Source organism: Ostrinia nubilalis, chromosome 22 (genome assembly GCF_963855985.1).
Source record: "Ostrinia nubilalis chromosome 22, ilOstNubi1.1, whole genome shotgun sequence".
In the NCBI taxonomy this organism is placed as follows: Eukaryota; Metazoa; Arthropoda; class Insecta; order Lepidoptera; family Crambidae; genus Ostrinia; species Ostrinia nubilalis.
Window position 1 is genome coordinate 1,826,948 of NC_087109.1, and position 16,050 is coordinate 1,842,997.

Consider the following 16,050-nt stretch of genomic DNA (forward strand, 5'->3'; position numbering starts at 1 on the left):
AGACTACGGGACACCTGCCTGGTTCATAGTCTCGGACTGAAAAAATGGCAGGCGGTGACTAGCCAGCGACTAAATGGGCCCCCCCTGGCGTCATGGGTCGTATAGACCGGACTGAGGGGCAACATTGGCGTCTGCCAGCTCAGGGGTGTAGAGAGGTGTGCTGCGCTTTCTCCGAAGTTACTCGCGGCGTTATGCCCTTTAACACTTCCACCCCTGGAGCAAATAGCTCTAGCGACTCCACTCTGGCCGGCCGGTTAAGGCAAGCCAGAGGTGAAAGTCCTGCAGACCCTCTCGGATTCCACTTCGGCAAGCCGAAGACGAGGGTCTTGACCGACTCTCGGGAGCACTCGGATTAATAACTGGCCCCGTGGTGTCGCTACTCACCAACAGCTCGCCACAAAGCTGCCCTGCGGGGCTTATTATTCTTATTATTATATTTATTATTTATCATAATTACTATACTATAACTAAGTTACTACTGGCCCGAGAAAATCTCCAACGTCGAGCTATTGGAACGCTGCCACGAAATTCCGATCGACCAGCAGATCAAGCGCCGCAAGTGGAACTGGATTGGCCACACTCTCCGAAGGGATCCCGATCACATCCCCAAGCAGGCTCTGGATTGGAACCCCCAAGGAAAACGCAAACGTGGTCACCCCAAGCAAACTTGCCGGCGCACTGTGGCAGACGAGGCGAAGAAGATCGGCAAGACTTGGAGCGAGATCAAACACATAGCTCAAGACCGAACGCGATGGAGGACTGTTGTGGACGCCCTCTGCCCCATCTTGGGGACATAGGACCATAAGTCAAGTAAGTCATAACTAAGTATAATATACTTAGTTATAGTATAATATTTTGTGCAGCGCAGGACCGTTAATTATGGAAAACCTTGGGGGAGGCCGTCATTTTCCTGAAACGAACGAACGTATAATATTTTACAATGCTACCAATAGTGACTGAGTTTTTTGCGCTGCTTCTTCTCAGCACTGGCCCATTATTATTGACCCGAAGTAGTGGTAGGGTGAATACTGGGACGTGAAAAAGTGCTTTTTAAAAACCTATTTGCAAAAATAAATGAGTTTTTATGAGTTTTACTTTGGATTTGATTTTGGATGCAGGCCGCTACCAATCGATCAACATGGAAAGCATTAGGGGAGACCTATGTTCAGCAGTGGACGTCCTATGGCTGAAATGATGATGATGATGATGATGATGAGTTTTACTCACAACGTAGAAGTGTATCAGGTCTAAGATGGAAGAGAGATTTACCTGGAATCTTCAACCACAAAATACCTAGGTAATAATTATACAGATAATGCAGTCAGCGTCAAATAGTTCATGACACCAAAAGTGGGCAAAAAGTGGACAACACAGCCTTCTCTCAATTGTAACAAAGACGTGTTGCGAACCTTTTGGCTACTTTGGGTGTCATGAACTATTTGCTACTGAACTGACTGTACTTACCTCGATCTTAATTGATCTAACAATTGATAATCCTGAAAACTTTAAGCGTGATAAAATGTTAAGTTCTCGGTAACTCTTCTCCACCTACTACTTATCCAATCATTAGGTAATTAATTAGTGACAAAACCTATTACGTCTTCATTATCAAACCCAGACATAAGTCAGACGATTGCCTATTCCAGCTGCTTTCGATGCCTTTCTCTCTAATCAAGTCTGCACAGCCTCCCCCCATGCAAATTTAAGAAAGCGCTTCACACGGGCTCTGCGAACAAAAATACACACTACGCATTTGTAATTGTTGAAGTCACACTGTTGCTATGCTGCGAGCTTAATGGAATGTACTTTTTTGATGCAAATTTTCCCGTTTAACTGGATAAAAAAAAAAAAAAAAAAAAAAAAAGTATTTATTTCGGATAACAGGGATCCATAATGTTAGTAAAAACTTAGGCTATGTTAGTATCTTATTTCTAAAACAGACTTCGTCCTGCAGTGGGTCTAGACAAAGTGCCATTATAATCGCAAACCAGTCGAAAAGTGGTCGAAAAGCCCCTTTTTTGTATGGAATTTGACGGATTCGATTTTCGATTCGATCAAAAAGTGCGTTTTGTCTAGGGGGGCTGAGCATGTGGCCGATCAGTGGACAATCCCCACTATCGGCTATCTCCTTCAGTACGCTGTGGCAGCTGCCGCGCACTCTGTGCAATAATGATGCGCACTTTTTGCGCATTATAGCTTCAAAGCTATCTACATAAGGAGACGGTGTAGCTTCAAAATTTACAAAAATATTATGGGTGAGTTGCACCATCCTATTTTGACTATAAACGTCAAAAATCTGTCAATCTCCATACAAAAAACACCGGTTATCGTCATAGTTACCGTTAAAGTTAGGTGGTGCAACCCAATCTTGGTAAAATTGTGACGTCATCAGATAGTTAAAAATCTATAGGTTCCCTTTTTTGTCGTCAGTAAAATACATGAATTTGTTTATCCACCAGCCGTGGGGGCAGCTAGTGGGTTATGTAACCTGACGTTGCCCTCGGTAAGCCAAGATATGCTAGGGATGCTTCCAAAACTATCTCCCGAGACTATTCAACCTTCACTGTTGGGTTTCATTGGTAGCCAAACTGTAGATTCTGGCTATACAGGATTTTCACTGATTACGGGACTATTCCCACCTCTCTTTCCCACCGCTGCAACTCCTGTGTAACCAGGATCTATAGCTTGACCGCGAATAAAAACTGAATCAGTGAAAGTTTGTGACGGGAGAAAGTTAAGCTGTCATTTTTACTGGTTGTTAAATGACAGGTGTAATCGTGGATTCTGGATATAATATGTAATGTGATCCCGCAAAATTAAAAAAAAAATCATTATCCTTCTAAAGTTTTATTATCTCCCTTCCAGCAACGCCTGTTGTATCTGCTTATTCGACAGCCCCTTAGTCTCTGGAATCACGAAGTAACTAAACAAGACATAGATGCAGCTGTTGACAGCAAATCCGTAGAAGATGTAGTGGATGCCGACCAGTCTGCTCAGCCATTTGAACAGGGCCAGGATTATGAAGGCCGAGATGAAGAGCCACTGCACGATCAGCATGGAGGCTAGAGTTTGGACCTGGAAGAAAAAAATAGAGGTTTGTTATTTCGGCACCAAGTAGTACTGGAACCCACGACCTTTTGTTTGTCGTTAGACTGCCTAATCAGCTATGAAGAAAGAATGAAACTAATGGGGCTAAAGGAAATACCAAAGATGTTTCTCGAAGACCCACTGCTTGATGAGTTCAAATATTTTAACAAGATACAAAGTATGGTAAAAAACCTACATGGTAAAAATAATAAATCGAATAACGCACAAGTTAGTAAGTCAAATTTATGATTTTTTCGTGGTTTTTCTGTAAGTTTTCACACGTACACTGATTTTGATTTTGATTTTATCGTAAGCAGCAACAAAATGTTGAAAAGGAACTGCGGAACGAGTCTCGTTATAGACAAAGTATAATGGTAAATACTAAACATGATTCGTTAAGGTTAAAAATGATCTCCACAAAACACCCTCTTGTGTAACAAACCTCAGGGCTAAACAGCTCGCACATCAGCACATAGGGCACCGTGCCGGAGCCACATAAGAAACAGAAGCAGAACACCATGATGAAGAGCACCGTCACCCACGGCGGCGCCAGCTGCGTCTGCAGTAAAGCGCCGAGGATCACCAGGCATATCCCGGAGGATGATGCTGAGGTTATGAGCAGTACCTGATGGGAGAAATAGGTACTGAGTTTGATTTGATCCAAGCTAACCAACTAAGCTCCTTATTTATACTCGTATCTAGATAAATGTACGAGTACCATCCTAGACTGCATCTCACTTAACACCAGGTGCGATTGTCAAATACCTGCCTTGTCTTGAATAAAAAAAAAGATTCCTCGTCGATTTTGGGAACTAGGGAATTTGGATATTTACAAATCGCTTTAGGATAGTAGTACTTTGGAAGTAAGTTTTACTAAGCTTTCTCCTGCATACAAAAGTGTAACAGAAAACTAAAAGTTGAAGAAACTCATCACAAAGACAGAGTTAATTTCGCATTTACAATGGTAGCACGGATCTTTGGGCAAAGATTATTATTAAAAGTCATTCAAAAGAATAGATGGCGATGGAGTTACACAATCCAGAACAACTCACCCGTCTCCCGAATCTGTCAGTGAGAGCACTACACAGCACACTGCCTAGGCACCAGCACACAGCCAGGATCACGGAGTACAGATCGCCATGGTACGGGTCTGCCTCTACGAACACCTGCTTGGCGTACACCTGAACGGGTGCTAGGCCCATTAGCACCTGCAAAAGGAACAAAGCTTTTAGCACTAATAAAGGACATGATCCCAATGGTGTTGAAATGTTGATTCGAGGGTCCGGGGTTTGATCCCCGCTGGACGCTGAACAGTTGTATTAAACTTTCTCCTAATACAAGCTTATATTTAGCTTTGCTGGAGGAATTTGTGCTAAATACTCTTTAAATAATAGCCCTCCCTCTGGCACAGTCATGCAAAAAATAATTATGGATATTTAAAACCTATCGTTCTTTTTCTATGTTATCTAAGTATTATATAGTAGTTATTGAGAAGTAACAAATTATAAATTACAAAATTAAACACTTACCTCCATAGTAAAAGCCATTAATAAAATAATGAAACCTCGGCGTGATGCTGGTGATAAACCTAAAAAAAAAAATACATTTTAATTAATGCTTTAGTTAAGTATCCAGATCCTACTAAAATTTACAAGGTCTTCATAGTTTGGGGCTGAAAATAGGATACAGTGAAACTTACATAAAGTCTTCAATGCATGGAATCTCGGTTGAGGCCTCTCTTTTATATCAGATGTCAATTTTGCCATTTCAGCTACTTCTCCATTCTCTGTAAACATATAATTAGCTTTAATCAATAACTATGGAGCTTTTAATAAAAGATTGAAAGTAACTTACCATTTAATGGAACAGAATCAAGAGGCGAAGAAAGCTGCTGCCTAATTTTGGCCAACTCTTCTTGTACCATTGCTGAGTTTTTGGGAACCCTTCGATAAACAGAAAGAGAAACGCGAGCTTCCTAAAACATACACGCATTATTTTATTTATTAAATTGCGAAATTGGCTTCTATGTATAAATTAAACACTTTACCCCTAGATGGGGGTAGGAAGGCCTAGGCATTATTCTTATTGCGAATCGGTACTGCACAGTACATGAGTGAGTTCATCATTATCATCATTTCAGATTGTGACACCCCATTGCTGGACGAAGACCTTCCCAAACGCCACAAATCTCGTTCTTCAGCTTTTTTCATCCAGCGACTATCAGCTATATTTTACTGACCAAGCTAAAATATTGATTTCATCATCAAATTTTAATAGCAACCACGGGACGTCCACTGCTGAACATAGGCATCCTCATTTTCCCAAATTGTTTTAATTAATATTCTATCTTTAGGCCACATTCTAGCACGTACCTCAATTTTCTTCTTCTTCACCAAAAACAATGGGCTCTCTGGTACACACACCAGTATCGCTCCTCGAAAGATAGCCAAGCCAAGGTTTATCCACGCGATAGTGGTGTAATCACATATCCATCCAATGACATACGAGACAAGTGATCCAAAGCCATAAAGAATAACTAAACCTGAAAATAAAAGGGTTGTGCTATAGACCAATAGATGCACGGGACTATTCCCATCTCTCGTTCCCTCCCCTGCAACTCCTGTGTAGCTAGGAGCTACAGCTTGACCGCCAATAAAAACCCAACCAGTGAAGGTCAAGTTTGTCCCGTGGGAAAGTTAAACTGTCATTGGACCAGACCAGTAGATGAAGTAAGATAAAGAAAGTGGAGGAAGAAAAAACCAGAAAGGTGGAGTAGGTAAATAGCTTTTATAAAATATCATATAAGCACATAAAAAATACAACTAATTAGTAATCAATTGTAAAATACTAGCGTATAATTCCGCTCGCTACCAGAACGCTGGTGATTTCTCATTACCTGAAGCGAGGATCCCGCGGGAACCATCCTCGACTACTTCAGCTATGTACACCGGGTTGACAACCATCGTTGCTCCTCCCGCGAACCCTCCCAGGAACCGAGCCATCAGCACCACCATGATTGAGCTGGTCATGCCTATCGTGCACCAGGATATCTGAAATACACATTGAAATGCTGCAAAACGTATCCCAAGATTTAATTATTGTGTTAAATTGGTAAAGTGGTCAAAAAGTTGATTATACAACCTTCATTATTATCATCATCATCATTTCAACCACAGGACGTCCAATGCTGAACATAGGCCTCCCCCAACGACTTCCACATCGCACGATTGGTAGCGGCCTGCATCCAGCGCCTTCCTGCTACCTTTATCAGGTCGACCGTCCTTGTGGGTGGACGTGTGGTACGTAGCCTCCACTCCAGAACCTTTCTGCCCCATCGGCCGTCAGTTCTGCGTACTATGTGCCCTGCCCATTGCCATTTCCAATTGTAACAAAGACATTTTGCGAACTTTATGGCTACTTTGGGTGTCACGAACTATGTATTTGACGCTGACTGTACAGCTTGATGTTTTTTTCAACGTACTAACTAACGACAAAAACCTGGTGTCAGACTCAATGAGCTGGCATAAACGTCTTATGGCATAATAATGCGGTGTATTTATTTGTTATCCGGATTGTAAAATAATAGAAATGTAACTATTATTACTAATCTACCAAACACGTTTTCTAGATCGTGTTACCGCTGCACGCTTTTACAACACTCAGTATGATACAAACTGTTACTTTGGTTTAACATTGACCTAGGTACCGATATGCGTATATTGCAGGCATCTAAAGAACAAAATACAGCACCTACTTATATTCATACCCTGCACTGAGGCTAATACAACTGAACATACAAAAAAAGAAACTTTGAACTGACGGCCGATGGGGCAGCAAGGTTCTGGAGTGGAGGTCGCGTACCGGAAAATGCAGCGGAGAACGTCCATGCACAAGATGAACTGACGACATCATAAAGCTAGCAGGATGGCGCTGGATGCATGCCGCTACCAACGTGGAATGGAAACCAATTATTATATTAAAAATATAATTACCAATATGGAAAGTATTGGGGGAGGCCTATGTTCAGCAGTGGACGTCCTATGACTGAAATGATGATGATCTAGAATTTTAGATCATCCTAGACTGCATCTCACTTAACATCAGGTGCGGTTGCGGTCAAATACCTGCCTTGTCTTGCATAAAAAAAATGATACAAGAAGGAAAGGACTAAAGAAAACCTTCCGTCTACTTACAGCAAAAAGGAGCGTCATGACCAGACTGGCTCTCTTTCTCCCAAAAGTATCATAGCATCCCATGACAGCCGCTCCTACCGCCGCTCCAGCTGCCGGCAGACTGCCCAGCATGGCTTCTTCAGCTCCTGTTAATGGTGCTGACAGAATGGTGTTGTTCGAAGCGGCCAGCATTGGAAGGGTATATGACGGCCACACCATCAGCGATCCTAGGCACATGCTGCCCAGAGAGCCTTTAGAATAGAACCAACTTTGTTATCTTAATAAATAAATCTAGTGTGTAAAGTAATGAGAAATAGGTATCATACTTTAAATAGAATCTGAATAAGTTAAGTAACCATATTTGCAAAAATCGCCATAATTAAGGATAGAGCACATTGACTTTAGAAATGGATTGGAAAAATCTGAGAGAGCTGTAGCCATCATCATTTCAGCTACGGGACATTCATTACTGAACATAAGCCTCCCGATTTCCAAATTGGATGGTTGGAAGGGGCCTGCATCCAGCGCCTTGATGAAACCTTTTTAAGGTCATCTGTACAGCTTATGTGGCTTCTATCCTACAACAATACATGTCTAAAGTTTTCTCGTAACAGAATGCTTTTTATAGGTAAACAAAAGAAACTAAAACTTACATGCAAGAGCCGTCAAAGTTTGATACATTTTCACAAATCATAAATCACAAATGCCACGAAAATAATTCACAAATTAAAATTAATTATACCAATAAAATGTTTTTAAACACACTAATCACAAAAAAAACACCATCGTGTTATCTCTTTAACTTTACATTCAAAAACAATTATAAATTAACCTATCTATTTTCAAAATAATAAAAAACACATAATTTAAAAGTCAACACTGGTAGGTACATTATTAATATCTAAACGGCTAAACTAAGTCTTCACATTATCAGTGTTAACATTGGAAAATAATTGCTTTTCGTTATTCACTAGTTTCCTACTAAGTACTAATCGTCTGTCTGTCGTATCTACTTTACGTTACAACTTGACTAAAATAAAATGATACTAAATATTGAATATCACGTTTCACTATTGTAGTCTGTTGTCAAACTAATTTAAATATGTAATTGTTATTTGTAATATTTGAAATGGACTATAACGAAGCATAACGGCTATATTTAAAACAACAAAAACGTATTGTTTATTTCCAAGTGCTTGTAAGAACTAAAAGAATTATTAAAACTATTAGGTATATGATAGCTTTGCACTGGAGAGAAGTCGAACCTTAACTTCGAACTCCTCTTATGTTCTTCTGATTAATTTCGTTGCGGATCCAATGACAGTTTAACTTTCCCCTCGGAAAACTTGAACTTCACTGGTTGGGTTTTTATTGGCGGTCAAGCTGTAGATCCTGACTACACAGGAGTTGCAGCGGTGGGATCGGGACGTGGGAATAGACCCGTTTAATGATAAGTAGCTATGGAACAAAAACATCAAAATTGTATTTATATCAAGAGTTGAACCCCCTCACTCACTAGATGAAGTCAGTCAGCCTGTGTGGTTCATCATCATCATCATCAATTCAGCCATAGGACGTCCACTGCTGAACAAGGCCTCCCGTAATGATTTCCATATCGCACGGCCTCCAGCGCCTTCCTGCTACCTTTATGAGGTCATCGGTCCACCTTGTGTGCGGACGTCCCACGCTGCGTTTTTCGGTACGTGGCATCCACTCCAGAACCGTGCTATGTTTTTCTTATAGTCCATGAACTCCTAAAAAGCCGCTCCTTTTGCACAGTGGTAAGCGAAGGATTTTTTAAACTTTCACTCATTTTCAGATGCGACTTTCTCGTACAGGGTGTGGTTTTGTCTCAGATCATAGATGATCTGAGGGTTTTGTAAAACAACGCCCATCTCAGGAGTACACATGAAAGTAATTACAAGAAAAATATAAATAAAATTGTAACTTTTATTTTGTTAATAAAAAACCTTGTTCAAACGTCTAGTATCCTAAAACTTTCAAGACGGCGCTTTTTACCGCCCACACCACCTCTGCGTACCCCGCTATACCACCGAGCACATGCGGCCGCCGCCACGGGAGAGCGGGGGAACTGACCGATAGTTCGCCGGCGTAATAATACCATTTTCCTGATTTCATGGATTTTTTTTTATTTTTATTTTTTGGTAGGTATTAGTGTCGTGTATACTACCACCCACGAGATGGGCATTGTTTTACAAAACCACACCCAGTATAACTCTGTGTCCCTGTAAACAAACTCGTATTTATCAAACGGCTAAAAGTATCTAATATTCATGACTGGTGGCCAAGTGTTCGTTCGTTCGTTCGGTCGTTCGTTTCAGCCGAAAGACGTCCACTGCTGGACAAAAGTCTTCCCCAAGTCTAGAATAAAATTATGTGATAAGCAATAGAAAATATTTGAGCTTAACGTAAAAACTAAAGACGTGCCTCCCTAAAGATTTCCACGATGACCGGTTCTGCACTGCTGTAGGAGTTTCAAGTGACCTTCACGAGATCGTCATTGAAAATGAAGTTTATAAACTACCTATTCATTTTTATAACAAAGTACAATTTACGAAATAGTAAAATAAACGATTTGGTTGCGCCATAAATTAAAGAGTATTTATTTTGACTCGTTTTGGTCTGTTATCCGCGTGCAAAATGCATTTCCTACTGCCATCCTTGTCCCGCACGTACTGCGAGAAGAGTACGAAGATATTGGCGCCACCGGCGGCTTCCACACAATCCGCGAGAGGTCGCTGCTATTAGAATTTGAATTCCGTCGCACGCACCGCCGAGAAGTGATGACTGCGTAACCGCTCCTGTGATTTAATTATTTCTCGCACTAATTGGACTTTGTTATTGGCTATACCCTAACCCTGTGTGCCTAGTGATCGTCTAGCTTGTTGAAAGGTACTACGTAAAGTGTTTTGAGTTCTGGAAGAGGAATTGTCCAGGCCACCCATGTGCTCGAGCGCGTGGTGCCTCGAGGCGTCTGAAAAGAGGCCTTGCGACTCCATCTGCAACAATCTGGAGCTAAAGGTACGTGCAATCCTGTGCTTCTTCCACCGGGCTGCTATTGTCGTTTCTCCCGCCTAGCCCGGCATTTTCCAGCATTTTTACGAGGTGTACCGACCGCCATTTTCGCCATCACTGCTTTGTAACTCCATCTCCGCAGATCAGCTCGCGTTGGTAGTTCTTTTGATTGACCCCGCTTTATTGGAAACCCGCTGAAATATTTAGATACAGTACACTTATTCTTTTTGCTCCCCTTTCGCCCAGCTATGAATTAACGTATGATAACGGTCCACCACGATTGTATTACAAACTAGCTTTCCGCCCGCGGCTTCGCGCGCGTGGACTACATTATCTGCATATTTTACGGAATCCTATTTTTTTCCAAAATAAAATTAAGCCTATGTTACTCGTGAATAATATACCATTCGAATGGTGAAAGAATTTTTAAAAACGGTCCAGTAGTTTTTGAGCCTATTCATTACAACCAAACAAACAAACAAACAAACAAAGTTTTCCTCTTTATAATATTAGTGTAGATGGACATCACACAAAGACAAACAGGTACATAAAAAGACAATAAGTACCACCTAAAAACATTAAGGGAAAGCAATCCAGTTTTGCGCGAGCCAGTAATGCAGAACGGATCGGTTTTTTGCCGGACACTGCCAACGGAATAGCCATTTAATTTTGAACGTTAATATTAATACACATTTATAAAATGTAATCATCATCATCATGTCAGCCATAGGACGTCCACTGCTGAACATAGGCCTCCCCTCTAATGCTTTCCACGTTGATCGATTGGTAGCGGCCTGCGTCCAGCGTTTCCCTGCTACCTTTACGATGTCTTCGATGTCGTATGAAATGTAATGAAATAGTTTATTCAGTACAAATGCCCTTTCCAAGGCTTATACACGTCCCAAATATAGCTTGCCCTACCACTGCTTTGGGACAACATTTATGGGCTGGTGCTGAGAGGAAGTGGCGAAAAAACTCAGTCACCATAGATAATAATATACTAGTTTATGTACCTATGTAGTACATAAATGGACACTTATTTCATACTACGCATGGAAAAAGGTCATAGGCGTCAATTAACAAAAAATCCCATTAAAGAAATGTATAATTTATAGAAGGTATGGTGGTCTGACGACTTACAGAATGTTACGGTACCTATTTACTTTACGAAGGCTCTATGAAACAGGCGTGAATTTTTCTTTATGTGGATTTTCCAAAGCTTTGAAGCACGTGTCTACAGCACGCTTCAGTAAGCATCACTAATTCCAAAGAACGTCAGTGCTCGAAAAACGTGAATTCCTTTTATTTTGTTTTGTATGAAACATACAACAATACTCGCGCAATTTGGCTAAGTTTATAAGATTCGATAAAATAGAACCTCCACCTTTTTTAAAGTCGGTTAAAGTGACTGAAACGAAGACTGAATTCAGTAAACTTTGAGATAGGGTTACTACTGGAATGTGTTTTTTAAAATAACCCAATTTAAAAAATCCAATTTACGTAATAAAAGAAAATGAAAAAGAACAAACAACATTTTTTTATGGATTGTATCCAGTTTTGCGAGCCAAATAAAAAAAAAACATTTTCTTTAGCAATGTTCACTAGGTGTCATGTAATATACTTAGTTGTTTATAAAAATTGGGTAATAATTCGGCTATTTTGATTTTTTACGGAATGGAAAGTATTTGTAGGTTACCATAATTACAATTTTGATGTTAACTTAGCGTTAGAGACTACGTATCAACATAGAAAAAACAAATAAAGATCGGTAGGTAAACTGTAGTTATTACAAATTAATAATAATTAATATTGGAAGGTACAACGATTTTTGCTGTTCTTAAAAGCAAAACAGGTAATAGTATCACAACGACTTGGAACGTAACGCTCCGGCATCCGTGGAGGGTAGTTAAACGGGAAGCACGGTCGATCTGCTTTATTGGTTTTAATTTACTATTTAATGGTCTTTAGTGTACAAATCTGGTGTTATTTTGTGTTCTAAAGTGCAGTGAAGTGATCAATTTAAGAAAACATTGAAACACTTCGAATTTGAGGGCAAACAATCCGCTTTGGACCCGGTGGCGTCTCGAAACCTGCTTTCGGGAATACTTGTCTCTACGGAATCCACGAAAAACAATAGAACTAAAACACCCATAATTATTCAGAATCATCCATCAAGGAAATACCTAGCAGTCTTAATTAAAGGTAGGTATACCAAATTGTTAACGTAGGTATACTGTTAAGTTTTCACTTGTAAATTATTTAAATGTCTGCTATGGCATATGGTCTATTTGCATCTTGACTTCATATTCATATTCATATTCATATTCATTTATTGCATCCTGTTGTACAATTAGGTGTTTACAAATAATTATGTCTAGACACAAACAAGAGCCCTGTAAGGGCATTGCAAGTTATTGGAAAATAACAATAATTGAGTTTAATAAATATTTAGATGTCATGCTTATTTCAATAAAATTAGATTCAGTAACAATAATAATTATAAAAGGTCAGTAGTTAATTATGGTCATGGTATTAATAAAATGTCACCAACAATAAATCAACAACAATGTATGTCATAAAGGAGTACACAATTATACAATCATTATCTAGTAATTACAATCTTTCATCAAAATATTCTTTTAAGTTGTAATATGCCTTTTTAATGAGAAGTGTCCTTACTTCACTATCAAACTTTCTACCTTGGAGGGCTTTTATAGATTTCGGCAAGTGATTGTAGACTTTAATTGCCATATAATACGGACTATTTTGAAATAGCGTTAGTCGTGCCGCGGGCACTACGAGGTCATTTGCGCGTCGCGAATCACAACGGCGTGACGTGTCTCCTATACGCTGGAAAAATTTGCTGTGCTTTCTAACTAATCGACATAACTCATGTATGTATATGCAAGTAGCTGTAAGAACTTTGTGCTTGACAAATACCATCCTGCATGAATCTCTCGGTGCTGTGTGTGTTATAACCCGGAGGCACCTCTTTTGTAAAACAAATACCGCAGGTGCGTCGGTTGAATTACCCCAGAATACAATTCCGTATCGTATCCAAGCGGCGGCATGGCTATGGTATGCCGTAAGTGCACACTCTTCATTGGTATTTTTCCGCAATTCACGCAGCGCGTATGAGAAACTACTAAGTCTGCCTACAACGATTTCTACGTGTTGCTTCCATGATAGAAAGGAGTCCATTGTGATCCCAAGCAGTGAGAACGTATCTACTTCATTAATATTATGTCCTTGGTGTGAAACGGATAGCACGAGGCCTGCTCTCTGGTACGGCCTAAACTGCATAAACTTTGTCTTTTCGAGATTCAGCTTGAGGCCTATTTGGTTTAGTTGTGTCACAATTTTTTGTAGGCATTCATTAATAGTTGATTGTAGATTGTTAGCATTTTTGTCACAAGTCAGTATGAGTGTAGCGTCATCAGCAAATAGAACTAATTTTTGGGTTACGACTGTTGGAAGTTCATTTATGTACGACAAGAACAATAAACAGCCCAAGACACTGCCCTGAGGTATGGACCCTGTTACTGCTTCCGTAGTGGAATTAGTTAGTTCTAACTCTTTAGTTTTGACGTTTAAATGAGATATCTGTACATACTGTTTTCTATTGGAGAGGTAAGAGACTAGCCACTCGTGCGCCCTACCACGTATACCAAGAGAGCTTAGCCTTTTTAGTAGAATATTATGTACGACACAATCATACGCTTTGGACATGTCCATAAATATAGCTACGGCACACTTATTACTATTTAACGCGTTTAATATTTCCATGTTACATTCGAACACAGCAGATACTGTTGAATGATTTTTCCGAAAGCCGTGTTGGCTTTCGTGAAATATATTGTATTTTTCGAGAAAAACGTAAATTTTTTGACACATAATTTTTTCAAAAATTTTAGAAATGACTGGTAATAAAGCTATGGGACGATAATTTGTAACATTTTGTTTGTCCCCTTTTTTCAATATGGGTTTCACCACAGCTATCTTTAGAGTGTCTGGATATTTTCCTTCGTTATATGACTGGTTTATTAAGAAGGTTAGAGGTTGTATAAACTCATTTATGCAATGTACAATAAGTGTACTTGGAATTTCGTCATGCCCGCATGTATTGTTTCGTTTTAGGCCGAGTATTACTTTTTTTACATCCGATTCCGCAACATTACTTACGTACAGTGAGTTTGTCAAGTATCTTCCAGTCAACTCATTTTGGGTAGTGTCGCATTTGCTGGAGCTTATACTTAGGTAGTAGTTATTAAATATATTAGCGATTTTTTTAGGTGAAGTAATGCTTTTATTTTCATACTTTATTGATAGATTTTCGTGTTTAGGCTTACCTTTATCTGGTTTCGTTTTTTCGTTGATTATTTTCCACATTTCTTTTCTTTTCGTTGATTATCTTCCATTTGCGATTACCTATAAATGGCTAAGCAGATACATAATTTAAGGTCCCATAATTTGTATTGCTGTTGGTTTTCCGAATAAAATAAAATAAAATAAAATAAATAATAAAATAAATACCAAATTGTTAACGTAGGTATACTCGTACTGCGATTGTCTTATGGCTCTTTTCCACAAAAAACCATACCTACAAGCTTTACTCAGTTTGGGACTAGAGGTGCAGTGTAAAATGTTTAAGGATATTTATTTATTTATTATTTATTTTCTTCTCCACATAACGCGTTTGCATCGAGACTTTGTTACGAAATTAGCCCAAAATAAAATGCTACACTAAATAAATAATACGCAAGTACTCGTAGGGCATTTATTTTAAGTCGCAAAACTGAATCGTGATTTTTTTTCTATCTAGATAGGTTATTCGTGTTCATGTAATCTATTAAATAAAATACTTTTAAAGGGAAACTCGCAAATGTTATAGTTTACTAGTTATGAGCTATTCTTTTTTTAAGTATAATTATGGTAATGAGAATTTTTAAGAAAAAAGTGGTAATTAGCAAAACGGTAATTAGAAATTCTGCATTTTGATCACTTTTCGTACCACCAACCTTAGTGAAACATACATTCACTTGAAATTAGCCCTTATGTTGTCTAAAATTAAACTTGACATAGTCTAATATCGTATAATACTTACCAGTAAATACAAGAACGGTAAAGAAGACGTCGGGAGTCCTGAAGGGTGGTAAATTTAAGAGAAACTCGCAACTTTATAAAAAGCAAAGATATTGAGGCGACAATGTTCTCGAACGGTAATATTTTGTGTTTAGGTTATTCGATTTTTTAAACTACATTTAAAGTATTATTTACTTAGTCTTTGAGCATTATAATTTTAATATGGTGTTAAGACAACATACTATTTATAGAAATTCTTGCTGAAAGTACGATATTCACAATAGATTACTAGAAATGAAATATTTTGTGTCACAATTTGGGAAGAGGTACGCGAATGGTAGTGAGAATTTCGCTATTTGAGTAAACATATTGCAAAATCTACTTACTTTACACTAATTTAATGACTCAGCGTCCGCGAGCTAAAAGAGACATACAACCTTCATAAAAATAGCTAAAATTAAAAAAAATGTTGGCAAATCGTACTGTATCTGAAATTCATATATTGGCTGTAACCTGTTTTTGTACGTCTTAAAAAATAAATACGCGTGATTTGCACGAAATCAAAGAAATGCCCAGGTATATTTAAGTTAGAATTATTATGTAGTCAGTATTTATTTTGCCGCAAAAGCCTAGAAAAAAATAAGTATTTTGTTGTATTTAATTAGTCCATAGA

At 38.9% G+C, this 16,050-nt stretch overlaps 1 protein-coding gene across 1 annotated transcript; it reads right to left on the reverse strand.

The window, feature by feature from the left end:
* Positions 1-2,850: 2,850 nt before the first annotated feature.
* Positions 2,851-7,501, reverse strand: LOC135083017 (solute carrier family 2, facilitated glucose transporter member 8-like). Its single transcript, XM_063977779.1, has 9 exons — positions 7,281-7,501; positions 5,984-6,137; positions 5,460-5,629; positions 4,942-5,062; positions 4,787-4,873; positions 4,617-4,675; positions 4,140-4,295; positions 3,530-3,712; positions 2,851-3,075 (listed from the first exon to the last, which is right to left on the reverse strand). Exons 1-9 carry the CDS (start codon positions 7,494-7,496, stop codon positions 2,851-2,853), a joined length of 1,371 nt encoding a protein of 456 aa, XP_063833849.1. The 5' UTR covers positions 7,497-7,501.
* Positions 7,502-16,050: the final 8,549 nt, after the last annotated feature.

Coding starts and splice junctions, on each gene's coding strand:
- LOC135083017 (XM_063977779.1), bottom strand. CDS start 7,496: ATGTGCCTAGGATCGCTGATGGTGTGGCCGTCATATACCCTTCCAATG. Junction 4,296..4,616: donor TAATGGCTTTTACTATGGAG/GTAAGTGTTTAA, acceptor TTCCTTTTGCAG/GTGCTAATGGGCCTAGCACC. Junction 3,713..4,139: donor CTGACAGATTCGGGAGACGG/GTGAGTTGTTCT, acceptor TTCTCCCATCAG/GTACTGCTCATAACCTCAGC.